Raw genomic sequence first — 13615 nt, 5'->3', positions numbered from 1 at the left:
CCAAGAAATCTTAAAAGTGCAGGATTTTTCATACATGAGTTTGTATGTTTGTTTGCAATAAATCTGATGAAAAAGATCCCTAATTTGTTGTTCTTCAGGCTATGTGCATAATTATACAATTGCCTTTATAAAAATAAAATTTACTATTTTTTTCTGATTATAAAAGTGTATGTTAAGGGTATTAAATTTCAAAAATATATGAAGGAGTAAAAAGAAAATAAAAACAACTATAACAACAGTAATTTGTTAATGGATACACAGATAAAAAGATGTAAATTGTGACAACAAAAACAAGGGGGGTGTAGGGAATAAATAACACGTAGAGCTTTAAAATTCATTCAACTTTAGTTACCACCTTAAAATAGACTATTATAAATAAAGTTGTTTTATGTAACCCCATGATAACCACAAAGCAAAAACCTATAGTTGATACACAAAAGAGAAAGAGAAAGGACTGTAAGCATACTACTACAGAAAATCAAATCATAAAGGAAGACAGCTAGAGAAGAAGGGAACAAAGGAATTAGAAAACAATGAACAAAATAGCAGTAAATACATATCTATCAATAAATTAATTGTAAATGGACTAAATTCTCCATTCAAAAGACATAAAGTATCTAAATTGATAAAAAAATAAAATAAAATAAGTCTCACATACATGAGGCCTACAAGAGACCCACTTCAGATAAAAAGACACACAAAGACTGAAAGTGAAGGGATGGAAAAAAATACTCCATGCAAATGTAAACCAAAAGAAAGCTGGGGTAGCTATATTTATATCAGACAAACAGACTTTAAAACAAAGACTGTAATAAGAGACAAAGAAGGGCATTACATAATGATAAAAGCAGTCAATCCAACAAGAAGATGTTAACATTTGTAAATATTTATGTACCCAACATAGGAGCACCTAAATATATAAAACAATATTAACAGACCTCAAGGGAGAAATAGCAATACAATAATAGTAAGGAACTTTAATACCCTACTTTAATCAATCAATAGATCATCCAGATAAAATCAGTGGAGACATTGCCCTTAAAAGACACTTAGCCCTGATTGACTTAACAGACATATGCAGACTATACCAACCAAAAGCAACAAAATACACCTTCTTCTCAAGCACACGTGGAACGTTATCCAGGATAGATCATAAGTTAGGCCACAAAAACATGTCTTAACAAATCTAAGAAGATTGGAAATATCGAACATCTTTTCCAACCACAATGGTACGAAACTCGAAATCAATTACAAGAAAACTGGAACTTCACAAATATATGGAGATTAAACGAGCTACCGGAAAGGAAGGAGCCAGGAAGAATGCGGGTGGACGCCGTGGTGAGGGGCAGTGGAATTGGAGGGGGGCGTCCCAGATTCAGGAGTCTCAATGGGGGAGAGGGTCTGTTTAGGTTTCTGAGGCTGGGTGGGAGCCGATCCTGAGGCCCTGGCGCAGAGGGGAGCTAGGTACGTACCTCCCTGGTTGGCGCCCGGAAGCCTCGCTTTCTTACCCTGGTCTCGTTGGTTCTCCTCGCCCGTGGCCACCGTCACTTACAGGATGCAGAACTCCAAAGGACATACAGACCCCTGAGATGGTCGGCGGCCCTACGACATAGGCACACAAACTGCCTTAGCCTCTCCCGCAGCTCCAGGGCACCTGGTCTTCCCCTTCCTCAATGCGGGGGTCACTCAGCCCAGGGTTGACGCAACAAGTTTCCGCGTGTACAGCCGCTCCTAGGGAGGCCGCCGCGTTCGCCGACTAGGGGAAATTGACCAGGAACGAACACTTCCTGTGGGGGAGGGGTTGGACAGCCACAGCCTAACCCGAGCTAGAGGGGCCAGGCGGCAAGATCTGGGGTCCGGAGTGGTGTCTGGGGACAGCAGGGCGAATTGTGAAGCCCCTCATCTCCAAGGTCACGAGGAGTGGGGGGTGTGAGGGCCCCCAGGGCGAGTGGAGACCTTGTGGGTGGAGGCAGGGGAGGGGAGGGGCCGACCCGACGGAGAGGCGCAGGGTCAAGACTTCCGGTCATGGGACAGATCACGGGACAGGGTAGCCAGGTTTCCTGCGCGCGCTGAGTGGGCGGCTGAGTGGGAGGCGAGGGCCCGGGTCTTACGGCACTCAGGTCAGGTCTCAGAATCTACCATTGCCGCCTGCACTGGGAGCCAGTGAGGTTGGAAAGGGAGGCGTAGCCCTGGGACCTTGAACCCCTGGATATGCAAAGTCCTGACTAAATGAGGAACCCCAAGGGGTCCCTCAAACGTGAGGGAGGGAGCTGGCCTCCCAGGAGTGTTCCTGGGAGCAGGAGAGTGGTCTGTGGTCTATGGAAAGGGAAGAGAACTGGGGCAAACTAAACAACAGCATGCTACTGAGCAACCAATGGGTCAAAGAAGAAATCAAAAAAGGAGAAGTCTCAAGACAAATGAAAATGGAAATACAACATCCAGAACGTGTGGGATGCAGTAAAAGCAGTTCTAAGAGGGAAGTTCATAGTGATAAATGCCTACATGAAGAAATTAGGACGATCCCAAATAACCTAATTCTACGCCTTTAGGAACTAGCAAAAGAACTAAGCCCAAAGTTAGTAGAAGGATGGAAATAAAGATCAGAGTGGAAATAAATGAAATGCAGAGTAAGTCAATAGAAAAGATCAGTGGAACTAAATGATTTTGAAAAATAAAAAAAATAAAATAAAGCTAGACTCACCAAGAAATAAAAAAGGATTCAAATATGATCAGAAGTGAAAGGAAACATTACCACTGATACCACAGAAATATATGGAATCATTACAGACTACAGTTAACCCTTGAACAACATGAGGGTTAGAGGTGCCAACCCCCACGTAGTGAAAAATCCAGGTATAGCTTTATATTTCCCAAAAACTTATAATAGCCTACTTCTGACTGGAAGCTTTACCAATAACAAATAGTCAACACATTTATATGTGATATATACTGTATTCTTATGATAAAGTAAGCTAGAGAAAAAATGTTAAAATCATAAGGAAAATATATTTACAGTACTGTACTGTATTTATCAATACCTTAAGTTTATGTCATCTGTTTTGAAGGTGAATCCTCTGTCAGTACCTGCATCAGTATTGTCTAATATGATACAAAACATTGTAGATGTTATACATGTTACTAATATTAGACATCAAAAATTTGTAAATAATACAAAAAAGAAATGGATATTTATTTACAAGTATAACGATTCATGCATCAATAACAAAGATTAAGCAGTATAATTGCTTTATGGTAGCCTAGTGTAATTGATACGATTGCTTCACAGTAGTAAGAAAATCTCCAGAAAAAAATATCCAATGTATTTATTGATAAAAGTTCTTGTATAAGTGGACCCGCACAGTTCAAACTCCTGTTGTTCAAGGGTCAATTATAGTATGAACAATTATACCCCAACAAATTGGATTGTCTAGAAGAAATGGATACATTTCTAGAAACATCCAACCTACCGAGACTGAATCATGAAGAAATTGAAAATCGAAACAGAATGATTACTAATAAAGAGATTGAGTCAGCAATCAAAAACTTCCCAACAAACAAAAGTCCATGACCGGATAATTTCACTGGTGAACTCTACCAAACATTTAAAGACTTAATACCAATTCTTGTCAAACTCTTCAAAAAGTAGAAGAGGGAACACTTCCAAATTCATTTTACAAAGCCAGCATTACCCTGATACCAAAGCCATACAAGAACACTCCAAGAAAAGAAAATTACAGGCCAATATCCCTGATGAACATAGATGCAAAAATCCTCAACAAAATATTAGCAAACTGAATTCAGCAATACATTAAAAAGATCGTGCCACATGATCAAGTGGGATTTATTCAGGGATGCAAGGATAGTTCAACATCTGCAAATCAATCAATGTCACAATGAAAGGTAAAAATTTTGTAATCATCTCAATAGATGCAGAACAATCATCTGACAAAATTCAACATCCATTTATAACACTCTCAACAAACTGGGTGTAAAGGGAATGTACCTAAACATAATAAAAGCCATTATATGACAAGCCCACAGCTAACATCTTTACTCAGTGGTGAAAAGCTAAAAGGTTTTCCTCTAAGATCAGGAACAAGGCAAGGATACTCACTCTTGCCAGTTTTATTCAACATAATATTGGAAATCCTACCCAGAGAAGTTAGGCAAAATAAAGAAATAAAAGGCATCCAAAATCAGAAAGGAAGAGATAAAACTGTTTGCAGATAACATTATATATAGAAAATTCTAAAGATCCCACCAACAAATTGTTAGAATAAATGTATTCAATAAAGTTAGAGGATACAAAATCAATATATAAAACAATTGCATTTCTATACTCGAATAACAAACTATCAGAAAGATAAATTAAGAAAATCCCGTTTCTAATCACATCAGAAAGAAATACCTAGGAATAAATTTAACCAAGGAGGTAAAAGACCTGTACACAGAAAACTATTTAAGACATGGATGAAAGAAATTGAAGAAGACACAAATAAATGGAAAGGTATTCTGTGCTCAATGCAGGAGTTAATATTGTTAAAATGTCCACATTACCCAAAGCAATCTACAAATTCAGTGCCATCCCTATCAAAATTCCAGTGGCATTTCTCACAGAAATAGAATAAACAATCCTAAAATTTGTATGGAACCACAAAAAATCCCGATTAGACAGAGCAATCCTGAGAAGGAAGAACAAAGCTAGAGGCATCATGCTTCCTGATTTAAAACTATGTTTGAAAAGTATAGTAATGAAAATAGTATGGTATTGGCATAAAAAAGCACACATAGATCAACTGAATGAAATAGAGAGCCCAGAAATAATATATGGTCAATTAATTTATGACAAAGGAGCTAAAAATATACAATGGGGATAGGACAGTCTCTTTAATAAATGGTGGTGGGAAAACTGGACAGCCACATGCAAAATAATGAAACTGGACCAGTATGTTACACCATACACAAAAATCAACTCAGAATTTAAGCAATCCACATTTATAGATAGAGACGTTTGAGAGACATGTGCAAGGTAATAGGAATAGATTCTCTAACTTAAAAACAAATTTTGTTTAAATCATATTAGTATAGTAGCTTATAAGAGTTTGAGATAGAAAGTGTCAGTTGAATTCACCAAAGTCCCCATTTTAGGTTTGGTAAATCTCTTCTATGATTTTTAGCTAAGCTCACTGTTCTTTGACAAAATTGAGAGATGTTCAATTTTATAGTAAATGACAAAGTCAAAAGGCATATCCTGGATTGATATATTGATGGTACACCATTTAAAAATTGTACAACAACATTAAAAGACTAACATACTTTAATAAATTATCAAAAAAACAAGTTATTTCATTCATTTAGAATTTCATCAGTAACTGTCCCCTTCCCGAACTGTGTAGCTGGTGAGCCATGGTAGCCCAGATGGCGTGTCAGAGTCGTGTGATTAGAGGAGGGAGTTCCCACAGACCAATAGCCTGGTATGTGGAAACAGAATCTAATGAGGGTTTCCATGCGGGTGGGCAGTCAAGTTTGGAGATTCAGAACCCTAGTGGGATGACTGAGGCATTTTTACATAGAGATGTCTCAGCATGGGGTGTCAGAGCCCAATGGGGTGAGGAGGTGACAACAGGGACAGTGTCCTATTGTATAGGGTCAGAGTCTTAAAGAGAACGTCCATTGTGAGGGTTGTCCTGATACAGTGGCAGTGCCTCATCAAAAAGAAGAGGGCTTCCCTCATAAGTACTGGTGAGGAGGGCTTCACTAATGTTTGGGTCAGGTATCAGAAACTGGATGAAGATATTCACAATGTAGAGTGACTTATATTGGGGTTTCGAAACTTCAGAAGAGAAAAGGGGAACTCGGGAGAAAGGGTGGTAGCAAAGATGGGAGACTAGTTACATACGGCGGGAGTTTATCAAATAAAATATATTAAGGATAATGAGAGCAAGGTTTTTCACTGTCAGAGAAAGGTGTTACAAACAATGGAAAGAGAAAGCTAGAATAGATGCTATTGTATTGGATGGGATTTGAGATTGTAGCGAGTGCAATTGTTTTCAATACACATATAGATATTTACTGCGCAGGTATGTATATAAGTATATTGTGTGCATGTGTGTGTTCCCTAACTTTATCTACTGAGAGGATCTAAGAGCAGTGACACCTCAGTAACAGTGAGCACATCTATTGCCATGCGTCTTTGGAGAAATGGTTGATCTAGTGTCTGAAGTAGGGAAAGTACCAGATGAGCCTGGAGCATCTGAATGTGATAGAAAGCAAGGAGGTGATCAAGGAATGATGGGACCATGTCAAAAAGACAGAAGCCAGCATCAAAACTTCCTCACTGCTCATTATGAGGCATTTTGCACATCAGGATAAATGATCGTAGCAGATTATAGGGGTTTTTTTGGGTCTAGAATTATCAACGTATTATTTCTAGGTAAAAAAGAATTAGCAAATGTTTGCTATAAGTTCATTTCAATGGTTTTCTCCATTCACCCAAAGGATTTTTCCCAGGCTTCTAAAAGCAGGCTTTGCAATTTAAGTGTGCGGTCACCAGGTGGTGGAAGTGTGCCATGACCGTGGAGTCTGATGACAGGAGAAGCTGAGTTCACCTTGCGTTAAGTCACCCTAAAACCAGGGAGAGTTATGACTTCCTTTCCTTTTAGCCACATTCAACCTGGAATTCACCAAAAGATGTTTTCTATTAATTCCTGGCTAAAAGGTCTATGTTGCAACCCAGACCGTGCTTGCTGTGCACCTCTGGGAAAGTAAAGAGTTCCCGTACTGAAAAAGTGTAGATACCTCAGAACCCTCCTTTTTCAATCAGCTCATCTCTGTCATCTACTGCTTTATATTTTCCTTTCCTCCTCCTTTTTATAGCAGAGGAGAGGAGCCTTTCTCCTCTCATTATATTCCTAAGAAGGAACGCATACTCTGATCCGGCAGGTCTCAAGGCTATATTTATTTATAGAGGTAGGCAAAAGGGGCCTGCCTCTTGGAGGTGATGGGGCCTCCTACTTGTCCAGGCAGGAGGTGATGGGGCTTCTTCAGGGTGGTGATGGAGGCAGGACAGGACCAACATTTCCTCCCTGCTTTCGCTACTGTACCTGACAAGTTGACCGGTATCTCCATTTGGAAACTTTTCTCACTGGGAACCACTTTACTTGGGCTCTCTGTATTCTTCACTGATTTTCCTTCTCCAAGTACAGTAGATCCTCATTATTCACCGTAGTATGTTCCATAAAGTTGCCATGGATACTGAACCATTGTACCCATAGGATCAAGGCCAGAGTTTTAGTCCTCCATACCTGAATGGCATGTCCCGCTGTTCCTCTGAACAGACTGTCTTTCTGATCTGGGAGACCAAGTGGGAGAGTAACTGGAGAGCCTTGTCCCTTATCATGGATGTTTCTCCTGTACCTACCTTTGTCAGAGTTTAGTTTATTGGATAAAATTAAAATCTACAAGTCCACACAATAAATAAAAGAATAAAATGAAGGTTTTGTGAAAAACAAGTTATTTATAGAGCTTCAAAGTACCTTCTCACAAAATAATTATTAAATACAAAGGGAAAAAAGAGAAACTTTACCATGAAGAAACCTGGCAGACACAGCCTTAAGTGGTCAAAGTGAACATCAATGACAAGACCATTCGAAATCATGCGCTGCCTTATAGAATACAGTGAGAAAAATATAACATTTACTTTTGTGATATTCCTGCCAAAAATGTATAACCCAAATTTAATCATAAGACGAACCCATATTGAGGGACATTCAAAAGTATTGTATCTTAAAAATTGTCAATGTCATGACTTCAACTTTCACTTTAAAAGACTAGGGAAAGAAGAGCAAATTCAACCCAAAATAAACAGAAGAAAGAGAATTTTAAAAATCAAAGAAGAAATCAATTAAATAGGAAGCAAAAACTGGAGAAAATCAGTGAAGTCAAAAACCAGTTCTTTGAGGAAATTAATAAAATTGATAAACCTCTAGCCAGATTGATCAGGAAAAAAAGAAAGAAGACACTAATTACCAATATCAAGAATGAGAGGTGTCGGGCCGGCCTGGTGGCTCAAGTGGTTAGAGCTCCATGCTCCTAACTCCGAAGGCTGCTGGTTCGATTCCCACAGGGGTCAGCGGGCTCTCAACCACAGGGTTGTCAGTTCAATGCCTCGAGTCCTGCAAGGGATGGTGGGCAGCACCCCCTGCAACTAAGATTGAACATGGCACCTTGAGCTGAGCTGCCCCCGAGCTCCCGGATGGCTCAGTTGGTTGGAATGCGTCCTCTCAACCACAAGGTTGCCAGTTGGACTCCCGCAAGGGATGGTGGGCTGTGCCCCCTGCAACTAGCAATGGCAACTGGACCTGGAGCTGAGCTGTGCCCTCCACAACTAAGACTGAAAGGACAACAACTTGAAGCTGAATGGCACCCTCCACAACTAAGATTGAAAGGACAACAACTTGACTTGGAAAAAAAGGAAGTACACACTGTTCCCCAATAAAGTCCTGTTCCCCTTTAAAAAAAAAAAAAGAATGAGAGGTGTCATACTACAGATTTTTAAGATATTAAAAGGATTATAGGGATATATTATGAACAATTTTATGTTAATAAATTTAATTTATATAAAATGAACAATTTTCTTGAAGGGTGAAAATGATCAAAGCTCACTTTTGCTACAAAGGATATTATTTGACATTTGATTGAAACTTGAATGAGGTTTGAGGATTAGATGGTAGTCATTTATCAGTATTAATGGCCTGATTTAATGGATTTATTATGGTTCTTTAGTAAAATGTTCTTGTTTATCGGAAATAAAATAAACACTACTAAAGTATTTAGGAATGGTGGGGCATCAGGTCAGCAATTTGCTCTATTCACTTGGAAACGTTCTTTGAACTCTACTTGTAATTTTTTTGGCTAAGTTTGAGATTATTTAAAAAATAAAAAATAACTTTAGCAATACTTGTGTGCCCCTATTTAACCGGAATGTATTTTAATAAGCAAGTTTTTTCTTACAGCGGAAAGGAAGCCTCCTTTATTTAATATGAATGCAATGAGTGCCTTATATCACATAGCCCAAAATGAATCCCCTACACTACAGTCTAATGAATGGTGAGTATTGCTAAAATATATTAGTCAACATTGTATAATATAAATTAAATGCATTTTAATGATATTATCAAATGATTTCATTTCAGCTAGGCAAAATGTATTACTAGCTGAAGAGATATTAAAATATGTTTATTTCCTGGAACAATAGTGTAATTAATCCATCATTGCTTTGGAGTATGTTTTTATTGGCTTGTTCAGAGACGTTATCCTGTATGTTTTTGGTTTGTGAAATTCCCTCAGTGAACTTGTGTTAAATAAATTATTGGCAAAGATAAAATGAAATAAAATAAAATAGGTTTATTTTACCTTTATATCATTTTTATCCTTTATTATGTCTGCTTCTTAGAGATTTGTATGTCAGTGATGACACTTCAAAGCAAAAAGTATTGCTTTTTACAAAAGTTTATATATATATATATTGAACTTTAGGAACACATAACCCTAATTATATAATAAATAGCATGATTAAAATTAATGTTTTATAGCTAAAATATGTAGATTGCCATACGTGTATGTTATTACATTGTTATTCATAGTGCTCTGATGTTCTTTTTCCTAGTGCTTCCTTGATTTGATAAAATTAAGTTTATTTCTGTAAAGAAGTTTATGTAGAACAGATTGACAATTTTAGAAAATTAGGATTTTTATCAGTGATAGAAAATTTTAATAATGGGAAATTAATTCCTCAGGTGTGTCTAGCATTTGAAAAATTCTAGAAGACTATCTAGTATGTTTAATAAATATTAAAATTTACAAGTAGATGCATATATATTAGCAATACTTTATTTTTTAAAAAGATTTTAAAGATTACATAATTAAGGCACAGTCATAGATTTTTGCTACTTATGTAAAAGATATATAGAAGGAATCTTTTGGCACAGAGTTTAGTATTATGGTACACGTAAGTAATAATTATATTGAACACAGACTGTCTTGACACTGTGATACTTTGTGGATTCAAAAAAGAATTCTTGCCTACAAAGAACTTAAAATCTTATTTGACTATTGAAGGCAAACATTGATGGAGTAATTATTACTAACTGCCTTACTCACTGAACTCTCATCAATAACACGCTTTAATAATATATTGCAGACTTCTAATGTTTTAAGAAATATCTTAATTGATTTTCTGGGTTTAATGGAAGTTTTATCCATTTGTTCAGAAACACCAAATACTCAGGTATAAAAAAATATTCCCTCTAAAGCAGAGTGGTGTTCTGAAACATGCTACATATAAAGATGATCCAAGGAGCAAACAAGAAAGAGAGGTGGCTTAGAGAAAAGAGAAAAAAAATTGAGAAGAATGTTATCTTACATTTGAATGTAAAAAAGAAAAAGATTGATTTCCTTAATTTTGCCGCAATTTAGAAAAAGTTACAATACTTAAATATGTGGGAGCAGAATTTTTAAATAATCTGTACAAGTTTATCTTTGAAAAATAGTAGATTCATTGGTTGCTTTAGATGGTTTTCATGGACTTACATGAAATACAGTTTATCATGTCTGCTTTTTTAATAATTTCTGTTCCATCTCCCCTCCCACCAATAGACACGTAAGTTGATTTGTGGATGTGTTTTTAAAGGAAATAGCAATATGTTCACTTGATACTTTCCTTTACAATAGGTCTGATTATTTTCGCAACTTTGTAGATTCTTGCCTCCAGAAAATCCCTCAAGATCGCCCTACATCAGAGGAACTTTTAAAGGTCAGTTCTATTATACTCTAAATCTGTTTTCTACCCCTCAGAAATTATTTTAAAGGATGTGCTTTATTCCTCTTTGATTCTGAATACGTATTAAGTATGCTCTACTAGTTTTTACTAAAACACTAATTTTATATACTGTTCTCTCTTGGAACTTTTCTTAGATGCTAAGTTTTTTCCTTTTTTTACCCCCCAAAATTGATTAACTGCTTTTACCATGGCTGAATAGAAATATATAGTGAAAAAGTCAAAATAGTACCAAATGGTTAAATATTTATATGTACAAGAATATATTCATGAGTCATAATTATAAAATTTAATTTATATGGAATAATGTTATATTTCAAAGCTGGTAAAACAATTTAACTTTGAATTTAATTTTTATATCTATAATATAATACTTTATATATTGACCTGTCCTATATTAAAATAATATGAAAGAGAAATTACATGTAATATATTTACATAAATATTGTGGGAGAAAAGATTTCAAAAGAAACTTAAAAATGAATATCATTTTTGTTTCTTTTCTAGAAATATATTTTTCTAACTTAGTAATGAAAATATTTTTAAAATCAGGTAAATTCAATTAAGTTTTCAATAAATTTGGTTGCCTAATTTAAATACATGATTGGTATATGCTCTCTGTTCTCAAAAATTTATTTCATTTGGAGGTTCACCATCTTATTAATAGCAATAATAGTATTGTTGAACTTGATGTACTTCTTAGTACATCTAGATAAGACATTAGTAAGTAGGATTTGACTCTATCTCTTTATGACCCTAAAGAATCTTATTGATTTTTCACTACAAGATTTAAACAGTCTATTATTACACGACAGTTTTAGAATTTCAAAGAGGTTCAGTTTATTTTCACTGATAGAGTAAATAGGTACTCATAATAGCAACAAAAGGTTTAATATAGCTAGGAGTTATGTTAGTGAAAAATGAGCAAGCTCTATATGTAGAAGACTATCAAACTTAGAAATATATTAATTTTTTATAAGATTGAATATTGTAAATAGTGGCACATACCAAGAAGCTAAGGTTCAGGAAAAAAAGGAAGAATGTGACCAGCTTCTTACACTTGCCTACGTATAAACTCTTTTGATAATAACCCAATCAACCAGGGCCAGATATTTGGTATTTGGGGATTATATCCGAAGTCTGCATATAGTATTCATTTATCTGGTCCATAGTGTGTATTGGCACAGCCTTATTGGAAATGACAGAAAATATTTATCAAGTGCTTCTTTTCCTTTGGCCCAATTACATTTCTGTAGCAGTCCATCATAAGAAAAAAAAATTAATAGAAAAGTTTTTTTAATGTATGAAGGTATTTATCTCAGAATTAAAAATTAGAAATAATGATCCAGAATTAGGGTAAAGGTTAAATAATTTTGGCATAAATGTTTGATGAAATGTTCTGTTGGCATTATGTTTATGAGTTTGAAATAGTAGCATAATACTATGACAGTGCAAGTAGAATAAAATATATAGTTACAACTCTTTGCATAGAAAAGAAATAAATTTAAACTAACAAAGAAAGTAAAAGTGTTACAAGAATTCAAGGGCATCTCATGAACTCAAGGTAGAAGGTATCTTTCTGCAATCTATGTGCTAACTATGTATCTACAAAACAAAATCTATACATAGAAAATTTCTGAAAAGAAATATACCAACATGGGGATCTAAAGTACAGCATAGGGAATATAGCCAATAATATCGTAATAACTATGAATGGTGCCGGGTGGGTACTAGACTTATTGGGGGTATTACTTAGTAAGTTATATAAATGTCTAACCACTATGCTATATACCTGAAACTAATATCATATTAAATGTCAACTGTAATTGAAAAAAAAAAGTAAAAGAATAAATAAAAATAAAAGAAACATACCAAAATGTAACAGTGGTAATTCTAATGGTGGAATTGTTTTTCTGTATTTGATACGGTTGAGCTTTATTAAATGTTAGTGGTAAAAATCACTAATAATATGATGGCTTTTATTCAACTGCTACTGTTTTATGAAATGTTCCTTATGCAATCTATAAAGGAACCCATAATATCCAATTTTATGTGACATAAAACCACCATCAGTAAATACATTCCTTTTGAAACCTAATATACTCATAACTCAGAACTGAAGAGGCCTTTTCTATGAAATTGGCAGTTCTAAGAATATGTAAACCTTTATTTACCCTTTATTTAGGGCTCTAGTTAGACTTAATTCTTAGTGTTTAACTAACTAGACATTTTGATTATTTCAACTCTGCATTTTCAATTGACCAACAAAGGTATCATGTTCAAAGTTTTTATAAAATGTACAAGGGCAGTTATGTAGACACAGAGCGTGTGTGTATAAATGACAATTTTGTAACTATAAGAAGTCAGAAGTGTAATAGAATTAGAGAGCTATAGATTATATGCATTATCTAGCATGATTGCTTAGGATAGGTCTGAGAAATGGTATATTTATACAAATTGAAAAAATATATAGGTTTCAACCTGACTTTTACCTTCTACTTTTATGTAGCACATGTTTGTACTTCGGGAGCGCCCTGAAACAGTGTTAATAGATCTCATTCAAAGGACAAAGGATGCAGTAAGAGAGCTAGACAATCTCCAGTATCGAAAGATGAAGAAACTCCTTTTCCAGGAGGCACATAATGGACCAGCAGTAGAAGCACAGGAAGAAGAAGAGGTAATAATTTAGAAATTACTCAAATATTGAGCTCTCTTTATCAGCTTCCTTGTGCATTTTGTCTTGCCACAGATCTTTTAGATCAGTGGTTCCCAGATTGT

The 13615-nt window shown here is 35.5% G+C and overlaps 1 protein-coding gene across 4 annotated transcripts in view; it reads left to right on the top strand.

The window, feature by feature from the left end:
- Nucleotides 1-13615, top strand: part of TAOK1 (TAO kinase 1) — a 140244-nt gene that overhangs the window by 87449 nt on the left and 39180 nt on the right. For 3 of the 4 annotated variants that reach the window (XM_019739502.3, XM_074320800.2, XM_019739501.3), the window contains 3 exons: nucleotides 9015-9108; nucleotides 10732-10813; nucleotides 13347-13514. In XM_019739502.3, the coding sequence (XP_019595061.1) occupies nucleotides 9015-9108; nucleotides 10732-10813; nucleotides 13347-13514 (344 nt within the window). The remainder of the gene's footprint in view (nucleotides 1-9014; nucleotides 9109-10731; nucleotides 10814-13346; nucleotides 13515-13615) is intronic. The other variant, XM_019739505.3, reaches the window with a different exon arrangement.

Source organism: Rhinolophus sinicus, chromosome 12 (genome assembly GCF_057876585.1).
Source record: "Rhinolophus sinicus isolate RSI-liver-muscle chromosome 12, RSI-T2T, whole genome shotgun sequence".
NCBI classification, from domain to species: Eukaryota; Metazoa; Chordata; class Mammalia; order Chiroptera; family Rhinolophidae; genus Rhinolophus; species Rhinolophus sinicus.
Note: the sequence above shows the minus strand (reverse complement) of the source record. Positions and strands in the feature narration are given on the sequence as shown.